Below are 23,598 nucleotides of genomic sequence, written 5' to 3' on the forward strand. Positions count from 1 at the left end.
ATTTTGGAAAATATGACCCGTCCCGCCAAACGGGTGGAAAAGTCCTGGATGTGCAGGATCGGGTACCTGTCGGGGGTGGTAGCGTCGTTGAGGCGGCGGTAGTCGCCACACGGGCGCCATCCGCCCCCCGGCTTTGGCACGATGTGCAGTGGTGAGGCCCACGCGCTATTGGAGCGCCGCACGATGCCGAGGTGCTCCAACGCGTCGAACTCGGCCTTTGCCACGGCAAGCTTGGCCGGGTCGAGGCGGCGGGCCCTGGCGTAGACCGGCGGGCCCGTAGTGGGTATGTGGTGCTCGATCCCATGCCGCACTGCGACGGCCGAAAACGTCGGCCGTGTGAGGGCCGGGAATTCCGCGAGCAGGCGAGCGAACTCGTTCGCCGTCGGGAGGGCGCACGCCAGTTCGGTCGGCGCGGAGCTGCTCATCGTGCACGCCAGGGAGCTGAAGGTCTCGGCATTGACAAGGCGACGACGTTTGACGTCGACCAGCAGCCCGTGCGCGCAGAGGAAGTCGGCGCCCAGCAAAGCCATGGGGACGCAGGCGGTCACAAAGGTCCACTGAAAGCGCTGGCTGCCGAAGCAGAGGGTGACGTTGCGTGGGCCGAAAGTGCGTATGGCCGAGCCATTAGCAGCGACCAAAGAGGGGCCGCAAACGGCGTCCCGCCTGTCCTGCCCGGAGGCGGGTATGACGCTCAGTTGGGCACCGGCACCGGTGTCACAAAGGAAACGCCGCACGGACGCTTTGTCCCGAATAAAAAGCAAGTTGCCCGAGTGGCCGGCGCTCATGGCTGGGAATGAACGCCGGCCCGGCCGTTTCCCGACTTGCCGAAAGTGGACGGGGTCGGCACGTCCGAGCCTTGTGTCCGAACCTGGCGTGGTAATAACACCACGCCTGGTCAGGTGGAGGCCCCGGCCGTCATGTCGGAAGCGGTCGGTGCGGCGTGGCGGCCGCCAGTTTCACCGGCAGTTCGGCCTCCAACCGCGCAGGGTGCTCGGGCGTCGTGGGCATCGCCTCGGACGGCGGCAGGCTCCAGGTAGCCGCGCCGATGTGTTGGCCCGCCGAGGAGATCTTATCGGCTTCCCTGGCGAGGGCGCGGGGATCGGTGATCAACGTGCCAGCCAGGGCGAGGCGTACCGGGTGAGGCAGCTGGCGAAGGAACAACTCGTGGAACAGAAAATCCGGAGAGTGCTCACCGAGCAACGAGAGCATATAGTCCATGCGCTCGGACGGGCGCGTGTCGCCGAGCTCGGGCAGGTCGAGCAGGCGCCGTGCGCGTGCCGCTGGTGAGAGGGCGAAAGCGTCGAGGAGGAGCGTCTTCAGCGCATCATACTTGTCGGCAGCCGGCGGGTGCTCGAGGAGGCTCAGGGCGCGGGCCACGGTGGCGGAACCGAGCGCTGCCACGACGTGGTGGAAGCGGGTGTCGTCCGCGGTGATGCCTCGCAGGGCGAACTGGGAGTCCGCCTGGCCGAACCAAACTGCCGCGTGAGCCTCCCAGAAGGTAGGCAGTTTAAGAGTCACTGCCGTGTCCATGTCGGTAGGTCACCAGTGAGGGCGCGGGGCTCCAACGCGAGTCGAAAGAAGTGACGCGACCAAAGACGGAATTCGTCCGAGTTGCTTTATTGAAACAAAACAGCTCAGGTATTCTGACAAAAGCCCGTTTATCGGGCAGCAATATATATACACATTTATGTCGGGAAGTTTGCCCGGCACAAGCTATACCGGGCATGCCCGGGTGTCAAGGGCGAGCCTTGGAAAGGCGAGTCTGGACCTGCCCGGGCGTGTTTGCTGCGGCCTGGCAAGTCGAGGCTGGGCGTGCCCGGGCGCTCTGGACGAGCACTGGAAAGGCGAGAGCGGGCATGCCCGGACGCTCTGGGCGAGCCCTGGAAAGGCGATAGCGGGCATGCCCGGACGCTCTGGGCGAGCCCTGGAAAGGCGATAGCGGGCATGCCCGGACGCTCTGGGCGAGCCCTGGAAAGGCGATAGCGGGCATGCCCGGACGCTCTGGGCGAGCCCTGGAAAGGCGAGAGCGGGCATGCCCGGGAGAGGCGCGTCTGGCCGTGTTCTGGCCGGTGCAAGGCGATTGTGTGCATCCAGCGGTAACCGCTACAATGTGATGATTCGTCATAATGATGCTTTCAAGAGCGATGAGCTTTTTTGGTTGTCAGCAGAGGCGATCGGGTTATTTGATTCTTCCTCCCTGCTGCATTTTGAAGTACTGGTCTGTTTGAAGAAAACTCTCAATGATGTTTGCTTTGACATTGTGGGCGTGAGGCAGAGACAATGTCAGAAAACAGAAAACAAGAAAATACTTTTTCACGAAAAAATTAAGATGTAAAAAAATGTGGTTTGTGTTGAGTCCAGGTTAATTAGCGGAAGTCAGGCCCTTACAACATTTGTTGAAATTGTGTAGTTTAACTGCCTCTGATGCCACCCCCTTCAAGGTAAATCCTCCAGCATGGCCACGGTCTGAGGGAAGTGGTTTTGGAACCGCGTTTCCGGCAGCTACACCACTGATTGGTTGAAAGCCCGTTCCGTTGAATGGATGATGCTGTTGCCAGGCAAAGAAGCAGTGTGTCTTTGGTTCAGACACTCATGTGGTGTTCATGAATGGAGAAGGGAGAGGGGCAGGGGGGCTTTATGGGAATTGAGCTTGAGACCATGGGAGACATTGAAGTTGCACCCTTCCTGAGTTTACTCCCCAATCTCATCCCCCCAGCGAACTGTCCACACCCCTGATTGACTGAAATCATCAGGCATCGTTTGAGGCTGTGTGGATATATATGTATATTTTTTTTGGGGGGGGGGGGGGGGGAGGAATGCCCTTTTCTGCCTTTGCTCTGTAGGTACTGACGCTTAAGAATCTATAGTGTAAAAATCTATGAAGATTGGCTGCCAGGGTAAGCTAAAGGTATGACACTTGCCTCTGAACTGTCTAACGTGGGCTCGAATCTTGCCCAAGGTATAAACTCTCATCGTGTTGTTTTGCATGAAGGGCATTTCATCAATGTGTGTGCCACTGTGCCATCCCTCATATGGACGTTAAACTGGGTGTTCCATCTACCAACTGGTACCAGTTGGTGAATGTTAAAGCTCCCACGGTGTTCTGTCACCAGCTACCGCCACCATCATGGCTTAATTCGAAATCCCTGCTCCAACTTTCAGGGGCTACTGTATCGGTGTCATACTATAGCCACGCTTCCAGCAAATTCTGCAACCCACAGCCATGTTTTGCATACAAAAGAAGAACATAAGTTTGTCATGATGTGCTTTCCTTTCCCTCTTGCTTCTGATTAGTAAGACTGAACTCATTATAAAATACCAAATAAAAATATTTATTCTCAAAGTTTCTTTGAGATTGTCATTGATATTAAACTTTGGAATACATTTAATAATTTGTTCATTGGAAATGAGAATATCTGGTTTGAGTCAAAGTTCATTTATATTTGTGTGTTGCTTGCAGGGAACAATGGGAGGTCACCGCACATTGTTGTATGGCCATGCCATCCAGCTACGTCACTCGCACAGTGGCATGGTAAGGGAAATCTGAAATCTCCAGTCTGTGATCATGTTTAGAACCAAGCAATCATTCATTCAAAAGATGATCATGATCATCAGTACAGCTCTGAGATTAAATGTCTGTACTCTCCATTCATTCACACCAAATATAATAATGCGTTCGGTGATTTGTCAAGTTTTCATTATGGGATCTTCTCTTGAAACCTCTTCTTCACCTTCAAATGAGCCATATTAGAAACAAACTCACATCTTAACTTCTTTGTGTTATCTCTACAGTTCCTCAGCTGCTTGAGAACCTCTCATTCCTCATCAGACAAGCTGGCTTTTGATGTGGGATTGCAGGATAGCATTACAGGTCTGCACTGTGGTGACTACACATCCATAGATGTTGATGCACACTCATTGTTCATTTTATTTACCATAAACAAACTCTTCCTTAGCTTTCATGACGCAATCTCACTAATGAGTCAAGTTAATATAACAATATAATTGCTGCTTTCCATAACATTTTTATTTTGCCATTGTATAATAAGGTCATATGATCATGTTTTGACTGTGTAAAGCGGGCAATGCCATCTGGAACATTGTATATCTGTCTGTCTGTCCGGTGTATGTATGTATGTCTGTCCCTTCCGCTGGCATTTTGTGGGTTATGCCCTTTAAAATCAGTTTTTTCTGAAACTGTTGGTCCGGTTGACTCAAAATTTTAACCATAGGAGCGCTTCCTCCTGTGGAATTTTTATTGATAATTATGACGTCATGTATCACGTGGTATGGGCGCCATCTTGGAAAACTGAAAAACTGCACCGCTATATCTCCAAAAACGCTCCATGGTAAAAATTGAAAGGTGGCCCTTTGTAAACTACTCCACATGGGGAATAACATGTTAATGATGTCATAGTTGCCCTCATTATGATATCATAAATTGACAAGTAGAACGCTTTATCCGATCAGAATGGAATTTTTTGAGCATGATCTATGGATAGATTGATCGAGAAAAAAATTAATGATGTCATTGGTCACGTGGTTCGGCAGCCATATTTTGTTTGTGCCAATTTTTATTTTTATGTTTGGCAGCCATATTACGCCATTGTTAGACCATTGGTCTTATTTGTTTACAGTTTTAAGGATCGTGAAGAAGCTAGAACACAGAACATATCAGAATGTACTTGAACAAAATGAACAGTACTGAAGAGCTGAAAGAGAGAGGGGGGCACACCAACAACAGGCGAGGGACAAAAAAGAGGGAGACTTGGAGAAATAAGGGATGTGGGGAAGAATGAGTGCTGGATCCTTGGAAGGCTAAATTTTGAGCTTTGTGGCGGGTACCTGTCATTCTGAAATAGGTTTCTGTGATGTGGAGTGAGGTTTGAGGAGTGAGAACACAGGACACAGGAAGAGAGGGATTTGAGAACTTTGCCTTTTGTGTAAAGATAAAGTTAAAGAAATTCGCCCTTGGCCTGAGCAGTCGATCATGATCCTGTCCTTCTGGATTAAAGGAACTCCAGATGAGGTGCCACTTTCAGAGATGGACTCATCGTTGGTACCTATTTTGTTGCATTTGTTGGACCATTTGTTGTTCTTATCTGAATGCTTCTCGGAATCGTATCCAAATTACTTTGCTAATATTTTTCCATTGATTCCTAAAGTTCAAGCAAGTTCCTGCGAACCTCCATTGCTATTAACTCAAGCTTTTACCTTTGTGGTGAAAACTTCTGCATCATCCAACTAGAAAATGTATCTCCTTCCCTGCAAAGCATCAGGAAAACATTTTATAGTACGATTTCATTGCATGAGAAATCAAACTCACACAATTAAACTCAAAGGTGATTTTGCTACCTCTTACCTCTCAAAGGAGATTGTGCTACATCTGGCCTCTTGAAGGTAATTTTGCTAACTGAGCTCTCAAAGGTGATTTTGTTACCCCTGAACTCTCAAAGGTGATTTTTCTACCTCTGAGCTCTCGAAGGTGATTTTTCTACCTCTGAGCTCTCGAAGGTGAGTTTGCTACCTCTGAGCTCTCGAAGGTGATTTTTCTCTCTGAGCTCTCTCTCAAAGGTGATTTTGCTACGTTGGAGCTCGTGAAGGTGATTTTGCTGTCTTTTTTTTTTTTTTTTTTTTTTTTTTTTTTTGTATACAAGATCGAGGCTCGTGAAAGAGCGAACATTAATCACACAGAAAGACAAACAGACACATAAAACAAATAACATCGGGAGCGGTAGACAAGATGGGGAGAGAGGGGGAAGGACACAAACACAACATTTGAGAGCAGGGACCGAGAGACATGGAGACATCGAGAGATCTGTGGGAGGGAGAGGGCTTTGGGGGGGAGGCATGTGAAGGGGGGGAGGCATGTGAAGGGGGGGAGGCATGTGAAGGGGGGGGGTGGGAGAGGTATAAACATATGGACACTGCCAGGATTTCCAGGAAATAAGTTGGAATTTCAAACAAGGTGGATCTGGGGTGAATTAGTGGGGGTAGAAAAGATCAAGGTTATGGATGGGGGAAGATAAGAGATGGTGGTGAACAGCTGTTTTAAAGACCTGGAGGGAGGAGAGGGATTGAAGGGAGTGTGGGAGTTTGTTCCACAGGCGGGAGAAAAGAGGAATGAAAGAGTGAAGGTGAGCAGAGAGCCGAGATTTCGGCAGTTTAACCATCAGAGGGTTGCTGGCAGATCTTGTGCGACCTGTAGGAATATTTGGGGGACAGAGCACAGAGAGAGCTGGGGGAGCAAGGCCGGAGAGGAGTCGGTAGAAGACAGAAAGACCACCTACCTGCCTGCGGTGAGTGAGTGAAAGGCCCTCAGAGATAGCTTCATCGCGGGAGATTCCAATGATTTTGAAAGCTTTGGATTCAACAGCGTGAAGCCGAGCCAGGTGTGAGGCAGGAGCACCAGCCCATAGGGGAGAACAGTATTCCATTGAGCTGCGGATGAAAGCCTTGTATGTGGTGAGGAGCTCAGGTGTGCCGAGGAAGGACTTCGCACGACGGAGGATGCCCAGTCGGCGACTGGCTTTGGAGGCCAGCTTGGAAATGTGGTTTTCCCAAGAAAGATCATGGCAGATAGTGAGACCCAAAAGCTTGAGTGACAGAACTTCTTGGAGAGGATTGTTGAGAAAGTAGATGGGAGGGTTGTCCAGTCGATCTTTTCGGAGAGACATAGTAAGAGAGTGAGATTTGGCAGGATTGAAAGACATGTTCCACTTGTTTGACCAGTCTGTGATTTTGTCCAGGTCTTCAGAGAGTGAGGAGGCTGCAGACTGCCGATCTGAGGGAAGAGGAATGGAGCGGCAGAGAGTGGAGTCATCAGCAAAGAGATAGAGAGGATTTTCCAGAGAGTCAGAGAGATCATTGATAAAGACCAGAAAAAGCACAGGGCCCAGCACACTTCCTTGGGGAACTCCAGCCTGAACAGGAAGGGGAGATGAGAGAAATCCATTCAGGGCCACACGTTGACTACGACCAGAGAGGAAGTCCACGAGCCATGCATGGAGATTTCCATGGATACCATAGGAGGAGAGTTTGGTGAGCAGAGCTGGGTGCCAGACCGTATCAAAGGCCCTTGATATGTCAAGGGAGACAGCTCTGATTTCCTGTTTGGCATTGAGGACCTCCATCCATTGTTGAGACAGCAGAAGCAGCATGTCCAGAGTAGAGTGACCTGGTCTGAAACCAAATTGATGATCAGAGATCAAGCCATTGGAGAAGAGGAAAGATTTCATATCCGAAGCAATGATGGATTCCATGACTTTGCTGATAATTGGGAGCAGGCTGATTGGTCTGTAGTTGCAAGGATCTGTTTTTGCACCTTTTTTGTGTAAAGCGGTAATGTTAGCTGATTTCCAGGATGCTGGCAGATGACCTTGAGCAAAAGATAGGGTGAAAAGAACAGAGAGAGGGTGAGATAGAGCGGCAGAGCAGGATTTTAGGACCCGTGGGCTGATGCCGTCTGGTCCAGTTGCAGAATCAGAGTCGAGGTTTGACAAAAACTCCTCCACCTTGTCAGGAGAGAAGGACACAGAGTCCAGGAGCAGTTGGGTTCGACTGGGAAAGGTGGGAACAGAGAGAGATGGGTTTGGGACTAAGGATTTCGAGGCGAACACAGAGTTGAGGCATTCGGCTTTGTCACGTGCGATGTCAACTGTGTGTCCATTTGAGGTAAGGGAGGGGATGGAGGGGGAACAAACACCAGAAACGGATTTGACCAGACGCCACCAGGATTTGGAGGAAGGAGACAGGTTTGAGAGTTCATTCTTGAGTGAGGAGAGATAGTGCTTCCTGGCACTCCTGAGGGTAGACACACACTTGTTCCGAGCTTGGTGGAAGGAACTGAGATTTCCTTCAGTTGGATTAGCCTTCCAAGAGGCAAAGGCAAGTTGTCTGAGCTCTCAAAGGTGATTTTGCTACCTCTGGGCTCTCGAAGGTGATTTTTCTACCTCTGAGCTCTCAAAGGTGATTTTGCTCTTTGAGCTCTCGAATGTGATTTTTCTACCTCTGAGCTCTCGAAGGTGATTTTTCTACCTCTGAGCTCTTGAAGGTGATTTTGCTACCTCTGAGTTATTGAAGGTGATTTTGCTGTCTGAGCTCACAAAGGTGATTTTGCTACCTCTGAGCTCTCGAAGGTGATTTTTCTACCTCTGAGCTCTCAAAGATGATTTTGCTCTTTGAGCTCTCGAATGTGATTTTTCTACCTCTGAGCTTTCGAAGGTGATTTTGCTACCTCTGGGTTACTGAAGGTGATTTTACTCTCTGAACTCTCGAAGGTGATTTTGCTACGTCCGAGTTATTGAAGGTGATTTTGCTACCTCTGAGCTATTGAAGGTGATTTTGACACCTCTGAGCTATTGAAGGTGATTTTGCTACCTCTGAGTTATTGAAGGTGATTTTGCTACCTATGAGATATTGAAGGTGATGTTGATATCTCTGAGCTATTAAAGGTGATTTTGATACCTCTGAGCTATTGAAGGTAATTTTTCTAACCCTGAGCTCTCGAAGGTGACTTTACAACCTCTGAGCTTTTGAAGGTGATTTTGCTAGCTCTTAGCTCTCATCTCATTCATGCTTTACCACCCACAGGTCAGCTATACATGAAATGGTGCTTGTTTTAATACCAATCATGTCATTGTACTTTTTCAGAAAACCTGTTTTTATTCCTTGTGCAGGAGAAGCATGCTGGTGGACCATACACCCGGCATCAAAACAGCGCTCAGAGGGTGAAAAGGTTCGCGTCGGTGATGATCTCATTTTGGTCAGCATTTCATCAGAGCGTTACTTGGTAAATACCTGTTCTATCTTTTGCATACATGCTGAAATATTTTCGACTGAATCAGTGTGCCATGGACCACAAATCGAATAGCGTACATGCACAAAAAAAGTGGAATGCTTGACACCCCCCTCCCCCTTCTCCAAAATTTGAGAAATTATCAGGTGATATTGGGCAGAAAACTTAAAATCACAAACTTGTGAAGAGAGAGGAAAATATGAGGGGCAGTCAAGAAGTAACCTTAAAATATTTTTCACAAATTGTTTATTGCATGTACGTGTGTAATAACTGTTATTTTTCAACATAATCTCCATTGCGTTCAATGCATTTTTCCAGCGCTTTACTAAGGCAGATTTACTAAGGCTTTACTTTCTGGATTCTTCCAGAAAAAAATATTTTTGGCTGCTTGTGTAGCCATTCGTGCACCGCCTCTTGGACCTCTTCATTGGATCGGAAAGTGGTTCCACCAAGCGCCTTTTTAAGTGGCCCAAAGATGTGGTAATCTGAAGGGGCGAGGACTGGCGAGTAGGGTGGATGAGGAAGACACTCAAAATGAATGTCCTTAATTGTTGCAGCGGTAGCGTGGGGCAGTATGGGGCCGAGCATTGTCATGTTGCAGCAAAACACCAGTAGTGAGTAGTCCATGACGTTTTGATCCGATTGCTGGTTTCAGATTATTTTTAAGGAGGTCGTAGTATAATGCACTGCTGACTGTGATCCCTCTGGGCATGTAATGCTCTACAAGTGGGCCTCGGCTATCCCAGAAGAGCGTCGGCATCACTTTTCCAGCGGACGACTGTGTGCGGAATTTTTGGGCTTTGGTGAAGTTGAATGGTGCCACACTTTGCTTGCCCTCTTCATTTCTGGCTGAAAGTAGTGGACCCATTGTGTGCTTCCAACTTTGTGGCAATAGTTTGGGGAAGGCCCTTTCCTGTTTCAGCATTACAATGCCCCTGTGAACAAAGTGAGGTCCACACAGAAATGGTTTCTCGAGATCGGTGTGGAAGAACTTGACTGGCCTGCACAGAGCCCTGACCTCAACCCCATCGACCACCTTTGGGATGAATTGGAATGCCAACTGCGAGCCAGGCCTGATCGCCCAAGATCAGTGCCCGACCTCACTAATGCTCTTGTGGCTGAATGGAGGCAATCCCGGTGGAAACACACACACACACACACACACACACACAAATATAGTAAGGATAAGGAAAAACAAACAAGCTTTCCTATGTTTCTGGACTTTTGACTCACCCTGTCTATATATTAGTGTCGGTGTCCGTCGTTGCATGGGAAAACTATGTAGGGGTTCCGGCACATGTTGTGCATTGAAAAGCTATGGTGTGATTGCCCTCATGGTGGTGAGCTTTTCCCTGAGGGCCGGCGACAGCACTGGCTGATCCCACATCCCAATATAGACTTTATCGCATCCCAATATAGACAAGAAACTCTTCACCTGCTCACCCTCCTAAAGTCTCGAAACGGCCTTCAAGGCCAACGTGTGGCAGCTTAAAGCCTTGCCCAGATTTTGAAATACTTAGACCCAAATTTTGGGACTTATAGGTGCTATAGTTCAGCCATGAAAGAGTAACAAATGAAGGAAATTGCTTAAAAGATATAGTTATACACGCCTCTGCTCCATTATAGATAAATGTGGAAGGTGGGGGAAATGGGATCAAAATTCTGCCATTCTCTGTTTGACTGTGTACCCAAAAGATTGATGTCCTTATTTATTTCTAAGTTTTCTTATATTTCCACTGGCATATTTGCACAATGTTCCCCCTGAGTTGTAGTTGCATGACTATACATTCGTGCTGTTGTATCTTTCCAGCACATATCGCACTCAAATGGTGTTCTGCACGTCGACGCCTCTTTCCAGCAAACTCTCTGGAATGTTTCTCCAGTTTGCTCTGGGAGCAAAAAGGCTCAAGGTAATTTTGCCACCTTCTTTCTTGATGTGTAGTTTGCTCCTTTGCTGTCCCACCTTCCCTTTGTCCTAATATGACCAATTTAAAAAAGCCCTTTGGAGTTATATTGCACAAATTGTAGAAAAAGAATTTAAGTTTTACAATAACAATGTGTTTGGCCTGTTTATTTATATTTTTGTACAAATTTGAGGTCATGGAGAAAAAAAAATAGAAGTTGAAAAACTTTCAATTCTCCCAGAAGAGCAAATTGGAGTAAGTGGGCAGTCATAAAAAACTACATAAATGAGCTCCAAGGAAAGGCAGCAAGAATGAAATTACAATGACGAGTGCAAATGGGAGATGTTGGTTAGCTAAATCCACAATGAAATGGAGGCAGGAATGTAATTGAACAGACAATATGAACCTTGTGAAGAAACAAACAAGATAAGCCGCTCGCCTTGGATATGAGAATGCACTGGTCAGCTCGTTTTTTGTTTTTTTTGTATACTGAATCGAGGCTCGTGAAAGAGCTAATATTTACTTCACAAACAAATCAACCAGACAAACAAAATATATAAAAAGAGGGAGCGGAAGACAAGATGGGGAGAGAAGGGGAAGCACACAAACACAACATTTGAGAGCAGGGAGATGTGTGGAAGGGAGAGGGCTTGGGGGGAGGAGGCGTGGGAAGGGGGGGGGGGAGGGAGAAGTATAAAACACAAGGACACCAAGGACTTCCAGGACAGAAGTTGGTATTTCAAAAAAGTGGAATTGTGGTGAAATTAGCGGGGGTAGAAAAGATCAAGGTTTTGGATGGGGGAAGATAAGAGATGGTGGTGAACAGCTGTTTTAAAGACCTGGAGTGTGGAGTGGGATTGAAGAGAGTGAGGGAGTTTGTTCCAGAGGCGGGAGAAAAGAGGAATGAAGGAGTGAAGGTGAGCAGAGAGTCTTGATTTTGGCAGTTTAACCATAAGAGGGTTGCAGGCAGATCTTGTGCGACCTGTAGGAATATTTGCGGGACAGAGCCCAGAGAGAGCTGGGGGGGCAAGGCCAGAGAGGAGTCGGTAGAAGACGGAAAGACCACCAACCTGCCTGCGGTGAGTGAGTGAGAGGCCCTTGGAGTTAGCTTCATCGCGGGAGATTCCAATGATTCTGAACGCTTTGGTTTCAACGGCGTGAAGACGAGCTTGGTGTGAGGCAGGAGCACCAGCCCAGAGGGGAGAGCAGTATTCCATTGAGCTGCGGATGAAAGCCTTGTATGTGGTGAGGAGCTCAGGTTTGCCAAGGAAGGACTTCGCACAACGGAGGATGCCCAGTCGGCGACTGGCTTTGGAGGCCAGATTTGAAATGTGGTTTTCCCAGGAAAGATCATGGCAGATAGTGAGACCCAAAAGCTTGAGTGACAGAACTTCTTGGAGAGGATTGTTGAGCAAGTAGTTGGGAGGGTTGTCCAGTCGGTCTTTTCGGAGAGACAATGTGAGAATGTGAGATTTTTTAGGACTGAAAGACACGTTCCACTTTTTTGACCAGTCTGTGATTTTGTCCAGGTCTGCAGAGAGTGAGGAGGCTGCAGACTGCCGATCTGAGGGATGAGGTATGGAGCGGCAGAGAGTGGAGTCATCAGCAAAGAGATAGAGAGGATTTTCCAGAGAGTCGGAGAGATCGTTGATGAAGACCAGAAAAAGCACAGGGCCCAGAACACTGACTTGGGGAACTCCAGCCTGAAAAGGAAGGGGAGATGAGAGAAATCCATTCAGGGCCACACGTTGACTATGACCAGAGAGGAAGTCCGCAAGCCATGCGTGGAGATTTCCATGGATACCAAAGGAGGAGAGTTTGGTGAGCATTGCGGGGTGCCCGACCGTATCGAAGGCACGTGATATGTCAAAGGAGACAGCTCTAATTTCCTGTTTGGCATTGAGGACCTCAATCCATTGTTGAAACAGCAGAAGCAGCATGTCCAGAGTAGAGTGACCTGGTCTGAAACCAAATTGATGATCAGAGATCAAGCCATTGGAGAAGAGGAAGGATTATATATCCGAAGCAATGATGGATTCCATGACTTTGCTGATAATTTGGAGCAGGCTGATTGGTCTGTAGTTGCAAGGATCTGTTTTTGCACCTTTTTGTGTAAAGTGGTAATGTTGGCTGATATTCAAGATGCTGACAGATGACCTTGAGCAAAAGAGAGGGTGAAAAGAACAGAGTGAGGGTGAGGTAGAGCAGCAGAGCAGGATTTTAGGACCCGTGGGCTGATGCCGTCTGGTCCAGTTGCAGAATCAGAGTCGAGGATTGACAGAAACTTCTCCACCTTGTCAGGAGAGAAGGATACAGAGTCCAGGAGCAGCTGGGTACGACTGGCGACGGTGGGTACAGAGAGATGGGTTTGGGACACAAGATTTTGAGGCAAACACAGAGTTGAGGCATTCAGCCTTTTCACGTGTGGAGTCAGCTGTCATGGGGCCCGCAAGGCTAACCCCCGCTCTAGCGGGGAAAATGGCCTTAAAACGATCATTCATTCATTCATTCAGTCAGTCAGCTGTGTAGCCATTTTAGGTAAGGGAGAGGATGGAGGGGGAACAAACACCAGAAACAGATTTGACCACATGCCTGTTTTTTTTGCCAGATTTTGCCAGACGCCAGAACTTGCATCCTGTCTTGATATTACAATGGTGCGAAAGGCCCTATTTCAATCCACCTTTCGAGGAACAAGGTGGGAATTTGGAGCACCAGCCCAGAGTGGGGAGCCATACTCCATGGAGCTACATAGGAAAGTTTTTCTACTCCCTGAAGAGCTTACTTAGGGTGGCTGGAAAATCCTAGAATTCCTAGATGGTGACTAGCTTCTTCTTCTTCTTCTTTTTTTTTCTCCCTAGATGGTGACTAGCCTTTGATGCCAGCTTGGTGATATAATACTCCCATGGAAAGTTATGGTAGATAGTGAAGCAATGGAGCTCGAACGGACTCTTCCAGTGGATGTCCAGAGAAGTGGATAGCAGAGTTATTTTGTGGATCCTTGTGGAGAGACACATTGAGAGCATGTGACTTGCCGAGGTTGAAAGTCATCCCATCCACTTTCTGATTAATGGTCTGACAAAACCCCAGGTTTTGGAGTTCAGTGTTGAAAATTTTTTGAAAGTTCAGTCTTGAGATTGGACAGATGTTGTTTTCTGGTGGTCGGATTTGCCTTCCAGGAACAGAATGCAAGTTGGTTCAAGGCAACTGTCTCACTACAGGATTCGGTGTACCTAAGAAGGGTATGATAATTGAAGATGAGATGGGATGAATGTGTGCATAAGAGAGAGCTGGATTCTGTGGAAGAATTCCCAGGCTGAGTTAATATCAGGGGCAGCAGACATGGAAGACCAGTCCTGAAGAGAGATGGCTGTTGCTTGCAGTCCCGGCTATTTCACTTGAGTGAACTACCAGACCTGCCGGTGCTGGGGCTGTTCTCTGAGAATGGCCAAAGCAATGTTGACCTGCACAAGCGCATGATCAGACGAACCAATTGGAGCAGACGAGGATCAAGATACATTGGCAGTGAGTTGGTAATAACCAAATCCCGAAGCAAGGATTTCCATTGACAAAAATACAGCTGGGAAGGTTTACAAGTTGACTCGGTCTCATGGAGTCACTGAAGTAACATGGCTGGTAAGAGAGGTGCCAACACCCAGCCAATTGGCAAGGTGACAATATTGAAATCACCACATATCAGGAAGAGAGAGAGAGAGCTGGGATGAAAGGTTAAAAGTTGCTCGATGTTGTCTGAGAGGCATGGATGTAGATAGAATCGTAATTTTTGGAGGATGGTACAACTAAACAAACATTAGGTGGGAGCAAAAGGGAAGTCACAGCCAGAGGTACTACTGTGTTTTGGGAGGTGTAAGAACAGTACACCGAGCGTGATAAATGGAGTAGTTCTCGATGTACCCTGCGACTCCGCTGCCAGGACAGGGTACAGGTCGATCAAAGCGGAGGGGACAATAGCCACACAGAGACAATAAGGAGTCACGGATGTCCTGTGGAAGGAAGGATTCTGTTAAACAGATGATGTCTAGTTTGTCGGCAGCTGTCTGGATTGAGAGATCTGGCATGTTGAAGCAGAGGCCTTGAAGTTTATGTCCACACAGTTGGGGATAGGGGAGGAGAAGCTGCTGGCTGGGTGCTGGAACGTGGAAAGGAGCAAAGAGAGGGAGCTTGGCTGTGGGAATCTGGGGGGGGGGGGGGAGGGGGCGTTACAAGGTGTGGAAGAAGTTGGGAGGATGCTGTGCTGGAAGGGTGCAGGGCTGGGATGGTTCAGTGCATGGGGGAGGCAGGGGAATAAGAATCAACTGTTAAAATTAGGCTGATTAAGTCTTGAATAAACGTATGAATTGAGGCTGATAACTGTATGAAAAGTTTACCTCAAAACATGAAATCTTTAATATAATTAATGGACCAGTGTGTTTGTGTGTATGTGTGTTTGTTTGTCTGTTTGTTTGTCTGTCGCACTACTCCTCCTACAGATCTCGGCCGATTTACATCCAGACTTGCTACAATGGATCAGCATGACCCCAGTTAGTGCATAGGGGTGTTCTTATATTTGCCTGTGACCTTGGGATGGATTGGGAGGGGTTGGGGAGGGGTGGGGGGGGGGGGGCGTGGTGAGGCGGGGATGCAAATTCCCTATGTAAATGTGTATCGTGTAGCGCCGCTCCAGGTGGGAGAGGGTATTACAAGTCCCCACCATTTACAGTAAAGTATTTCCATCCCCACGTTTTCGGGTTGAAGTCATGGGTGAGAGGAGAATGGCTGATTCCGTTTGTTATTTGCAGGATTCTTGATTGGTGGAAATGTAATGCGACTCTTTCATGGACACGATGAATGCCTCACCATTCCATCTCCTGCTGAGGGAGAGGAAAAAAGACGGTGAGTGCTCTTCGTTGCTGTTTTCACAGCAACATTAATTCTTCCCATGATATTAAACACTCAAGTGTGGTCCTCGTTGAAAACCTGGAGAAGGATTTAATTCTTCCAATATTCACTTGTAAAATCTATGCTACAGTCATCCTTTCTCACACAAATTGCTTACACACCCATATTGCTTTATTAGATACCTTCAATCATGAGTGGATAATCCTCAATCATTATGAATTCATTATGATAATCAAAATTATCATACTAATGTACACAATTTGGTGTCTGTCTGTCTAGCTGAGATACATTCGGTCATACTTATCCCATCTCAATTAAACATGACAGGAGGACTAAGGGTCACACGATGGAGGTTGTCGCAACTTCATTTGCCCCCCTCCAGAAGGGGGTTTTCCACCTTCGCCAAAAGCGTATTAAGGTGTATATTTAGCTTATGGTGGCGTTTTTCCAAGGCTGCTTCTAATATACAACAACGACTATAGAACGGCACTGAACCTCCGCCAGGAGAGAGCACACCTCCGCCAGGCTGAACAGTTTACGATTTGTATCCCACTAATAGGTCGGATCTGGAATCGGACCTGAACCAAAATCTTTTGGTTCATCAAACTTTTCTACCCATATTAACCACCCCTAAACCCACCTCTTTCCAAGTATCCATTTTTCCTTCCACTTCTGTGATTGAGAGTTTGCAGCTGTGTCCATATTGTTCATCCCTGTCTGTGTCCCTCCATGGCCCCATTCTTCACCACATCCCTTATTTCCGCAAGTCTCCCTCTATTTTGTCCTTCCATACAGTTGTCTGTGCACCCCCACCCTTCAACCTATCCCCCTCTCTTTCTTCTACTGCTCCTTTTGTTCTGTTACATCCTGATTCATTCTGTGTTCTAGATCCTCCATGATCCCCAACACTGTATACCAAAAAGGCAATGTGTTATGCCCAGTCTTGTTTCATATTTATATAATTTACCTGTCCAATGTTCTGTAAAACCTTTTTTTTTTTGCAGGTACATGAGTCCCCATTGTGTAAGGCCACTTCCTGTTCGTCATTTCCTTGCTGCCTGTGCGCAATCGTGGCCCGATTGTCAATTTAACCTTGCTCTTCTTGGCCTCGCTGTTGTTTTTAAAATTTTGTATGCAGAGTCAAGTCTCGTGGAAAAGCTAGAATACAAAATGGACAGAGAGGCAAAAAGAATAGCAGAAAGAGAAGGGGGAAATGCCAACAGCAGGGCCGTGGGAGAATGTAGACAGACAAACAATGGAGGCGGGTCATGGTAAGGGGTAGGGTAGAATGCAAGGGGCGGACAGAGTGACTGCAGAAGCAAAATTTTAGGGGGTGGTTTAATTTAAACAAAAATTTATGAGGGTGTGGGGGTCTAGAAAAGATCATGCTTTTGGATTGGGGACGATCTGAGATGGTGATGAACAGCTGTCTTGAAGACCTGGAGGGAAGATTGAGACTGAAGAGATTGTGGAGGTTGGTTACATAGGTGGAAAAAAGAGGCACAAATGAGTGGAGTTGAGCAGTGGTCCTGGTTTTTCGGAATTTCATTAGAATGAGGTTGCTGGTGCACCATGTGTGCCCTGCCTATAACTGAAGGTGGGGGGTGTGGGGGGGGGGGGTGAGGGCAGAGGGTGCTAGACCACAAGCTCAGTGGAAGAAGAGAGAGAAGCCACGGACCTCTTGTCGATGGCAAAGTGATAAGTTCATAGAATCGGCTTCATCACAGAAGATTCCAATAACCGTGAAGGCCTTGATTTCCATGTCATCAAGCTGAGCAAGGTGTGCGGCTGAGGCACCAGCCCAGAGGGGAGAGCAGTACTCCATCAAGCTGCAGATGAAAACTATTTAGGCGGATAAGAGTTCAGGCCTGCAAGGAAGGACATTGCATGACGCAGGATGCCCGGTCGGTGTCTGTCGGTCGGTGTCTGTCGGTCGGTGTCTGTGTCGGTGTCGGTGTCTGTATTGGCTTTGGAGGCAATTTTGTAATGTAGCTCGCCCAAGGGAGATTATGGCTGATAGTGAGACCTAAGAGTTTGAGTGAGTGAACTTCTTTGAGAGGGTTGTTGAGAAAGTAGATGGGAGGGTTTGCCATACGGTCCTACAGGATGGGGAGAGTGAGTGTGGGGAATTTCTTTGGATTAAAATACATATTCCAAGTGTTTGATCAGCTGGTGTTAAGACCTGGAGAGAGGGAAGAGGCTGTTGTTGAAATATACAAAGAGACATAAAACACTATTTTGGGGGGTCAAAAAATGATTGCTATTTTTTTATTTTATACGTGAACCAACATATTTGCGAGACTGTTCAGAAGACAATTGTGACTTAACGGAGTCAAGTGGTGATTTGATTAAAATGGTATCTACCTCGGCAAGGTTTTCTTGAGCAATGATAGACGTTATACTCATGCAGACCTGTATCAAAAGCTGATCAACTGATGACAGCCAATATTAAATTATTTTTTTTACCTCTGGTGTGCATTTCCCATCATATTTCCACAGTTAATAACTGGACATGCTTGTGCTTCAGGTCTGTGAATTATGAGGGTGGCTCGGTGTGTAGACACGCGCGGTCCCTCTGGAGACTCGAGACCCTCCGCGTCAGGTAAGTGCCGCCATCGATTCACTGTTTATCTGTCCAATTTTCGTACTACATTGCATTTCACTGGACATGTCCTCGTGAAAATATATGATATTGATAAGAAATGGAAAACCTACTCGGAGAAGCTCTTTGTTGAAGAAAACGAATGGGAGAATGGCCTGGAATGTAATAAAGTTGAAGGGCCAGAAGACATATGTGAAGAAGTTGAAGCAGCTATTGGAAGTTGAAAGAAAGTAAAGGCAGTGGGTCCAACTGGATTATTAGTCGAAATGATTGAGGTGGCTGAAGATGTTGGACTCAAATGGATGATGAGGTTGTGTAGAAAATTATCAGAAGGAGTGACCCCTGAAGATTTTTCAACGTGAAAAGAGACCCTTTTTTATGTCCATCAAACACATCCATTTTTTTGAAAAGGTGCTTGAAAGAAGACCGTCCTGTCTTCTTTGGTAGATATATGTCTTATTTGGTAAACGTGCTAGATATAAACAACTATCAGTTTGGTTTTTTTTGTCAGGAAGATCAACATTGGCAATTTTTATTTTGAGGCAATGCCAAGAGAAGTATTTGACAAAGAAAAGGAAACGATATCATGTTTTCGTTAACCTATGGGCTGGCAGGTGCACCAAGGATCATATAATTAATTACCCCTCTGCCCTTATGGCCAAATAAAGTGCATCATGCAACACATGCAATATAATTTTGTTTCCGATGCATCTACGCGGCTCGGCATGGGATGGAGAGTCTCCGATGATGTTGGGGGCTGGCCCATCCTGCTGTCTTCGGAGAGGTGCTGATGGCACTGAGGGGTGTGGCCTGCCCCAGGCCTTAGAGGGGTGAGAGACTAATTTGCAAAGGAGTTCCGCAATTTGAGTTTGAGAGTTGCGCTTTTCCACAGTATGATATGGCACTTGCGTTTTGGATACAGAAAGCCAATAAATCCCACTGAGGTGCTCTGATCAAATACGTCTCTCCAGAGTTTGTCCAGCACAAGGTCTCCAGGATGGACAAGAGACAGAGAGTAGCCCATTTGGCATTGGTGTGGGACACAGTAGGTACAGGTGGCAATCAAGCTCGCTGGCAACCATTAGCACAATCTCTCTGACAGAGTTGTTTCTTTCACTCCCTATTTCCCCTCCCCTATGCTATGATTTTACTCACCAGCCCTGACTCAATATCTCTTCATAATTGTAAAGGTGCCCATAGCTGGGGATAATTTATTTTATAATTTGAGAAGTATGTGTTTCGTGTTTGTCTCCCGTTGAGGCTTTAGGATTCGTGTCTCATATCATTTAGCAATTTATTAAAGCATACTCATGTTCTGTATATGTTTCCTGGATTATTTATAAGTTGTTAATTGAGCAAGAGGCGACCATCTTATTTTCCATTCGAGCAGCATGACCCGATATGTAGCGGCCACCATTACGTGGCAGAGGAAAATTTAGTTACATACGCATCTCCGCTCCTCAGTCAACAGATGGACAAGAGGCAGGAACAGTCAGGACCTAAAGAAGAGACATTGAGACACAGCACAAAAATGCTGAAGAGGATAAAAAGAAGACTCTGTGAATCCAAACTGGTGAACAGCAGGAAATGGTCACCAAGAATTAGAAAGATTATTTATTGACATGTGAGACAGCTAAAGATGGCAGTGGGGCTTCATCTAAAATGACTCCAGGTAAAAACAAGAATGACTAATTTTATAAACATGAATACCTGTCTGATGTGAGAAAAGCGGCACCATTGTTGTGGCGTCGCTGGTACCCAGAGTATCCTGGGAAGTGATTGCAATGACGTCACTTCCCCCAAGCTCAGTGGCTGTGATAAGTGTGTTAAGTGTGTGTGTGTGTGTGTGTGTGTGTGTGTGTGTGTGTGTGTGTGAGCTCTATTACTAGTCTTAGCCAATGTATTTAATAAAAAAAGATAATGACTGATCCACAATCTATTCCAGCATCTTGGGAAGCCACCTATAATCATGTCAAGGCTATAATTGGGGGCAATTTTTGGGGAAAATGCCAGGGGCATAGAAAGGCCCCTTTATTTAAGGGTATGTGCCATGTTGCAAAGTATAGAAAGGAGGGGACATTCCATAGCTTGTAGAAAATGTCAAACAATAGAAAAGAAGGGACATTCAAAAAATGTCGTGTGCATGCTGGACTACCCTTGTGTTCTTAGGAGGAACCAAGTAATGCTCCAGAAATGTTCATATAAAGGGGCGCCCTAAATCTGGCAAATAAAATACATTTACTTCTTCATGCAGCTGTGTGAATCAAATTTGAGGCCCTTATTAGGTACATGTGAATCTGGATCTCACTAATTGCATGATTATTGAGACAAACCAACACAAAAAACAGCCAGACAGATGACCCAACGAATAGCGTACACGCATTTTATTTATTATTTATGTATTTCAATGAATCTCCTCCGACTCATATACTTCAGCTGGAGTGGAAGCCACGTCCATTGGGGACAGCCTTTCCGTTTACGTCAAGTGACAACAGGCCGCTACTTGGCACTCACTGAAGATCGTCTGCTTCTCATGCAAGAACGCGATTCTTCTGACGTGAAGTCCACTGCCTTCTGTTTCCGTTCATCTAAGGTGTGCAGGTTGTGTTGTAATGTAGGGTTTTGTTATTCCATAATGTGAATTGCAATTTTCCAAATGGTGTTTACATGGAAAATTTCCCATGGACCTTTAATAGACTGCTTTTCCATTTTGGAAATGATGTTTGTGATTTTGTGCTGGAGCCTTGACGAAGGAAAGGTGGCTGTTCCAAGTGCTTTCTTCTATGAACCCTTCCTTCTCCTCTTCAGTCCTTTCTGTTACCTACTGTACCTCTCTCACCTTTTAAATTTTAGCTTTTCTGGCCTTCTCACCTTCTCTCTTGTCCCTACTTTCCAACAAATCACAGCTTTCTCATCTTTTTCCACATGCCTCCATTTTGTTCTTTCCCTCTCCCTGCAGTTCTCTAGTACCCCCTTGCTACTCTGTAGCCCTTTATCCATCATCCCCCGTGACTCTCTCCCACTCCCCTGCCATTGCTACTCCTCCGACTATCTGTAAGCCCTCCCTAATGTTTCACCTCCCTACCATCCCCCCCTCCCAACTATCCGTCTCACCCTCCAAACTATCCGTCTCACCCTCCAAACTATCCGTCTCACCCTCCAAACTATCTGTCTCACAATCCCAACTATCCGTCTCACCCTCCAAACTATCTGTCTCACCAACCCCCAAGTATCCGTCTCACCCTCCAAAATATCTGTATCACTCTCCCAGCTAACCGTCTCACTCTCCCAACTATCTGTATCACCCTCCCACATGGCTTCGGGAGTACATATATTAACCATCCCCTGCTGCCACAACCCTCAACAACATCCTCAGCCTCAAGTCTAAAAAAAGTCCTAATTTCGTTCTCAAGAACCCCCACAAGTCTCTCCACCCCCTTCTATTGAGTACTTGACCACCTGATCATATGCACTCACTATAACTGTGCAGGGATCCCCACATATTCGCAAACCCAAACCTTTTTCCCCTACACCACCCCTCCAACCAGACAAATCTGCACTCCCACTCTTGGTAAAAATTATTTTTAAAAAACAAAAAGTCATTTCACACCCCAAATTATTCCAATGCTCCCCCACAACTCATACCTCCTCTTTAAAGGTTCTGAACAGAGCCTCCCATCACCGTTACTCACCACATGCACCAGCATCAATGATTCAGGCTCACAATCAGACAAAACGTCATCCAACATTTAATCAATATCCCCCACACAACCCCTCGAAAGCAACACAAAACTCAATTTTTCGTACCCTTGTGACAAAATGGAGAGACCACATATTCACTACCCTCACCCCCAACAAAAACTGTCCCTGGCCACCCTCAATACCCTCCACACCCGACATCAACCATTGCACACGCATCCACATACACCACCATCCTCATCATTTATTTCAGACTATCTCCCTTGTCAGGGGCAGAGGATGCAGTAGCAGAATATAACAGATCAGGAGATAACAGAGCAAAAGGAACAGAAGAAAGAAGGGGGGGGGGAGGGGGTAAGGTGAAGCACAACAACAGCAGGTATGAGGGCTAAAATAGAGGGAGACTTGGACAGATGAGTGAACACAGAGGGTGGACGAGATGGATTCTCACAAAGGAAAAGCTGGAAACTTGGAAAGAGGTGGGCTTGGAGAGGGTTAATGGGGGGTAGAAAAGATAATTGTTTTGGATGGAGGATCATCTGAGATGGAGGTGAACAGCCCATCTTGAAAATTGAGATTGAAGAGACTGAGGAAGTTGGTTCCGCAGGTGGAGAAAAAGATGGATGAGTGAATGCAGATGAGCAATGAGTCAGCATTTTAGGATTTTCACCAGAAGGGGGTAACTCTGGCATAAGGGGTAATGTGCCCTGCAGAAACCTGTGGGTGTGGGCAGAGGATGGAAAAGGCACAGGATACAAGACCAGAAAGGATGTGGGAGTAGACCGAGAGGCCATCGACCTGTCGGCAATGGCAAAGTGATGGGCCCATAGACGCGGCTTCATCACAGGAGTTCCAATGATTTTGAAGACCTTGTTTTCTACGGCGACAAGCTGAGCAAGGTGTGAAGCAGGGGTGCCAGCCCAGAAGGGAGAGCACTACTCCATCAAGCTGTGGATGAAGGACTTGGAGGTGGATAAGAGTTCACATGTGCCAAGAAAGGACTTTGTACAATGGAGGATGCCCAGTCAATGACTAGCTTTAGAGACCAACTTCGATGTGTGGTTTGCCCAAGGAAGATCATGGCTGATAATGAGGCCCAAAAGTTTTGAGTGACTGGATGAGAGTAGATGGGAGGGATTGCTAGATGGTCCTTTTGGAGAGCGAGTGTGTGAGATTTGTCATGATTGAAAGACATATTCCAAGTCTGTCCAGCTTTGGATTCAACTGTCACCAGGGGAACAAGATGGGAAGCAGCTGTGCCAGCCCAAAGGGTACTGATACTCCCTAGCATTTTGGATGAAGGCATTACATATACTAGGGCATGCCCGTACTATATATATATCTAAAATTATATCCCACCCCTCTATTTACATGAAATGGTTTGGTCCATTCGCAAAGCCAAAGCGAACGGCTTGCGAGTACGGTGACAATCCCCCCCTCTATTTACATGAAATGGTTTGGTCCATTCGCAAAGCCAAAGCGAACGGCTTGCGAGTACGGTGACAATCCCCCCCCCCCCCTCTATTTACATGAAATGGTTTGGTCCAAAGCGAACGGCTTGCGGAGTTTGGTAAATAAATCGCCATAGCTCGGTAACTACTTCTCCGATTAATATGAAACCTTGAAAAGGCACATCCTCGGGTCCCCAGCAATATACCTGGCAAGTTTCAAGTATATCGGACCCGTGGTTGTCGAGAAAC

General features: G+C 46.8%; 1 protein-coding gene across 1 annotated transcript in view; it reads left to right on the forward strand.

The window, feature by feature from the left end:
* The window catches only part of LOC137435793 (ryanodine receptor 2-like), a 633,328-nt gene that overhangs the window by 21,286 nt on the left and 588,444 nt on the right, over positions 1-23,598 (forward strand). Inside the window, exons 6-12 of the mRNA XM_078785085.1 lie at positions 3,461-3,532; positions 3,793-3,871; positions 8,679-8,791; positions 10,608-10,707; positions 15,498-15,591; positions 18,125-18,199; positions 20,636-20,792. Coding sequence (XP_078641211.1) covers positions 3,461-3,532; positions 3,793-3,871; positions 8,679-8,791; positions 10,608-10,707; positions 15,498-15,591; positions 18,125-18,199; positions 20,636-20,792 — 690 coding nt within the window. The remainder of the gene's footprint in view (positions 1-3,460; positions 3,533-3,792; positions 3,872-8,678; positions 8,792-10,607; positions 10,708-15,497; positions 15,592-18,124; positions 18,200-20,635; positions 20,793-23,598) is intronic.

This window comes from Myxine glutinosa, chromosome 9 (genome assembly GCF_964187855.1).
Source record: "Myxine glutinosa chromosome 9, kmMyxGlut1.1, whole genome shotgun sequence".
Classification (NCBI taxonomy): domain Eukaryota; kingdom Metazoa; phylum Chordata; class Myxini; order Myxiniformes; family Myxinidae; genus Myxine; species Myxine glutinosa.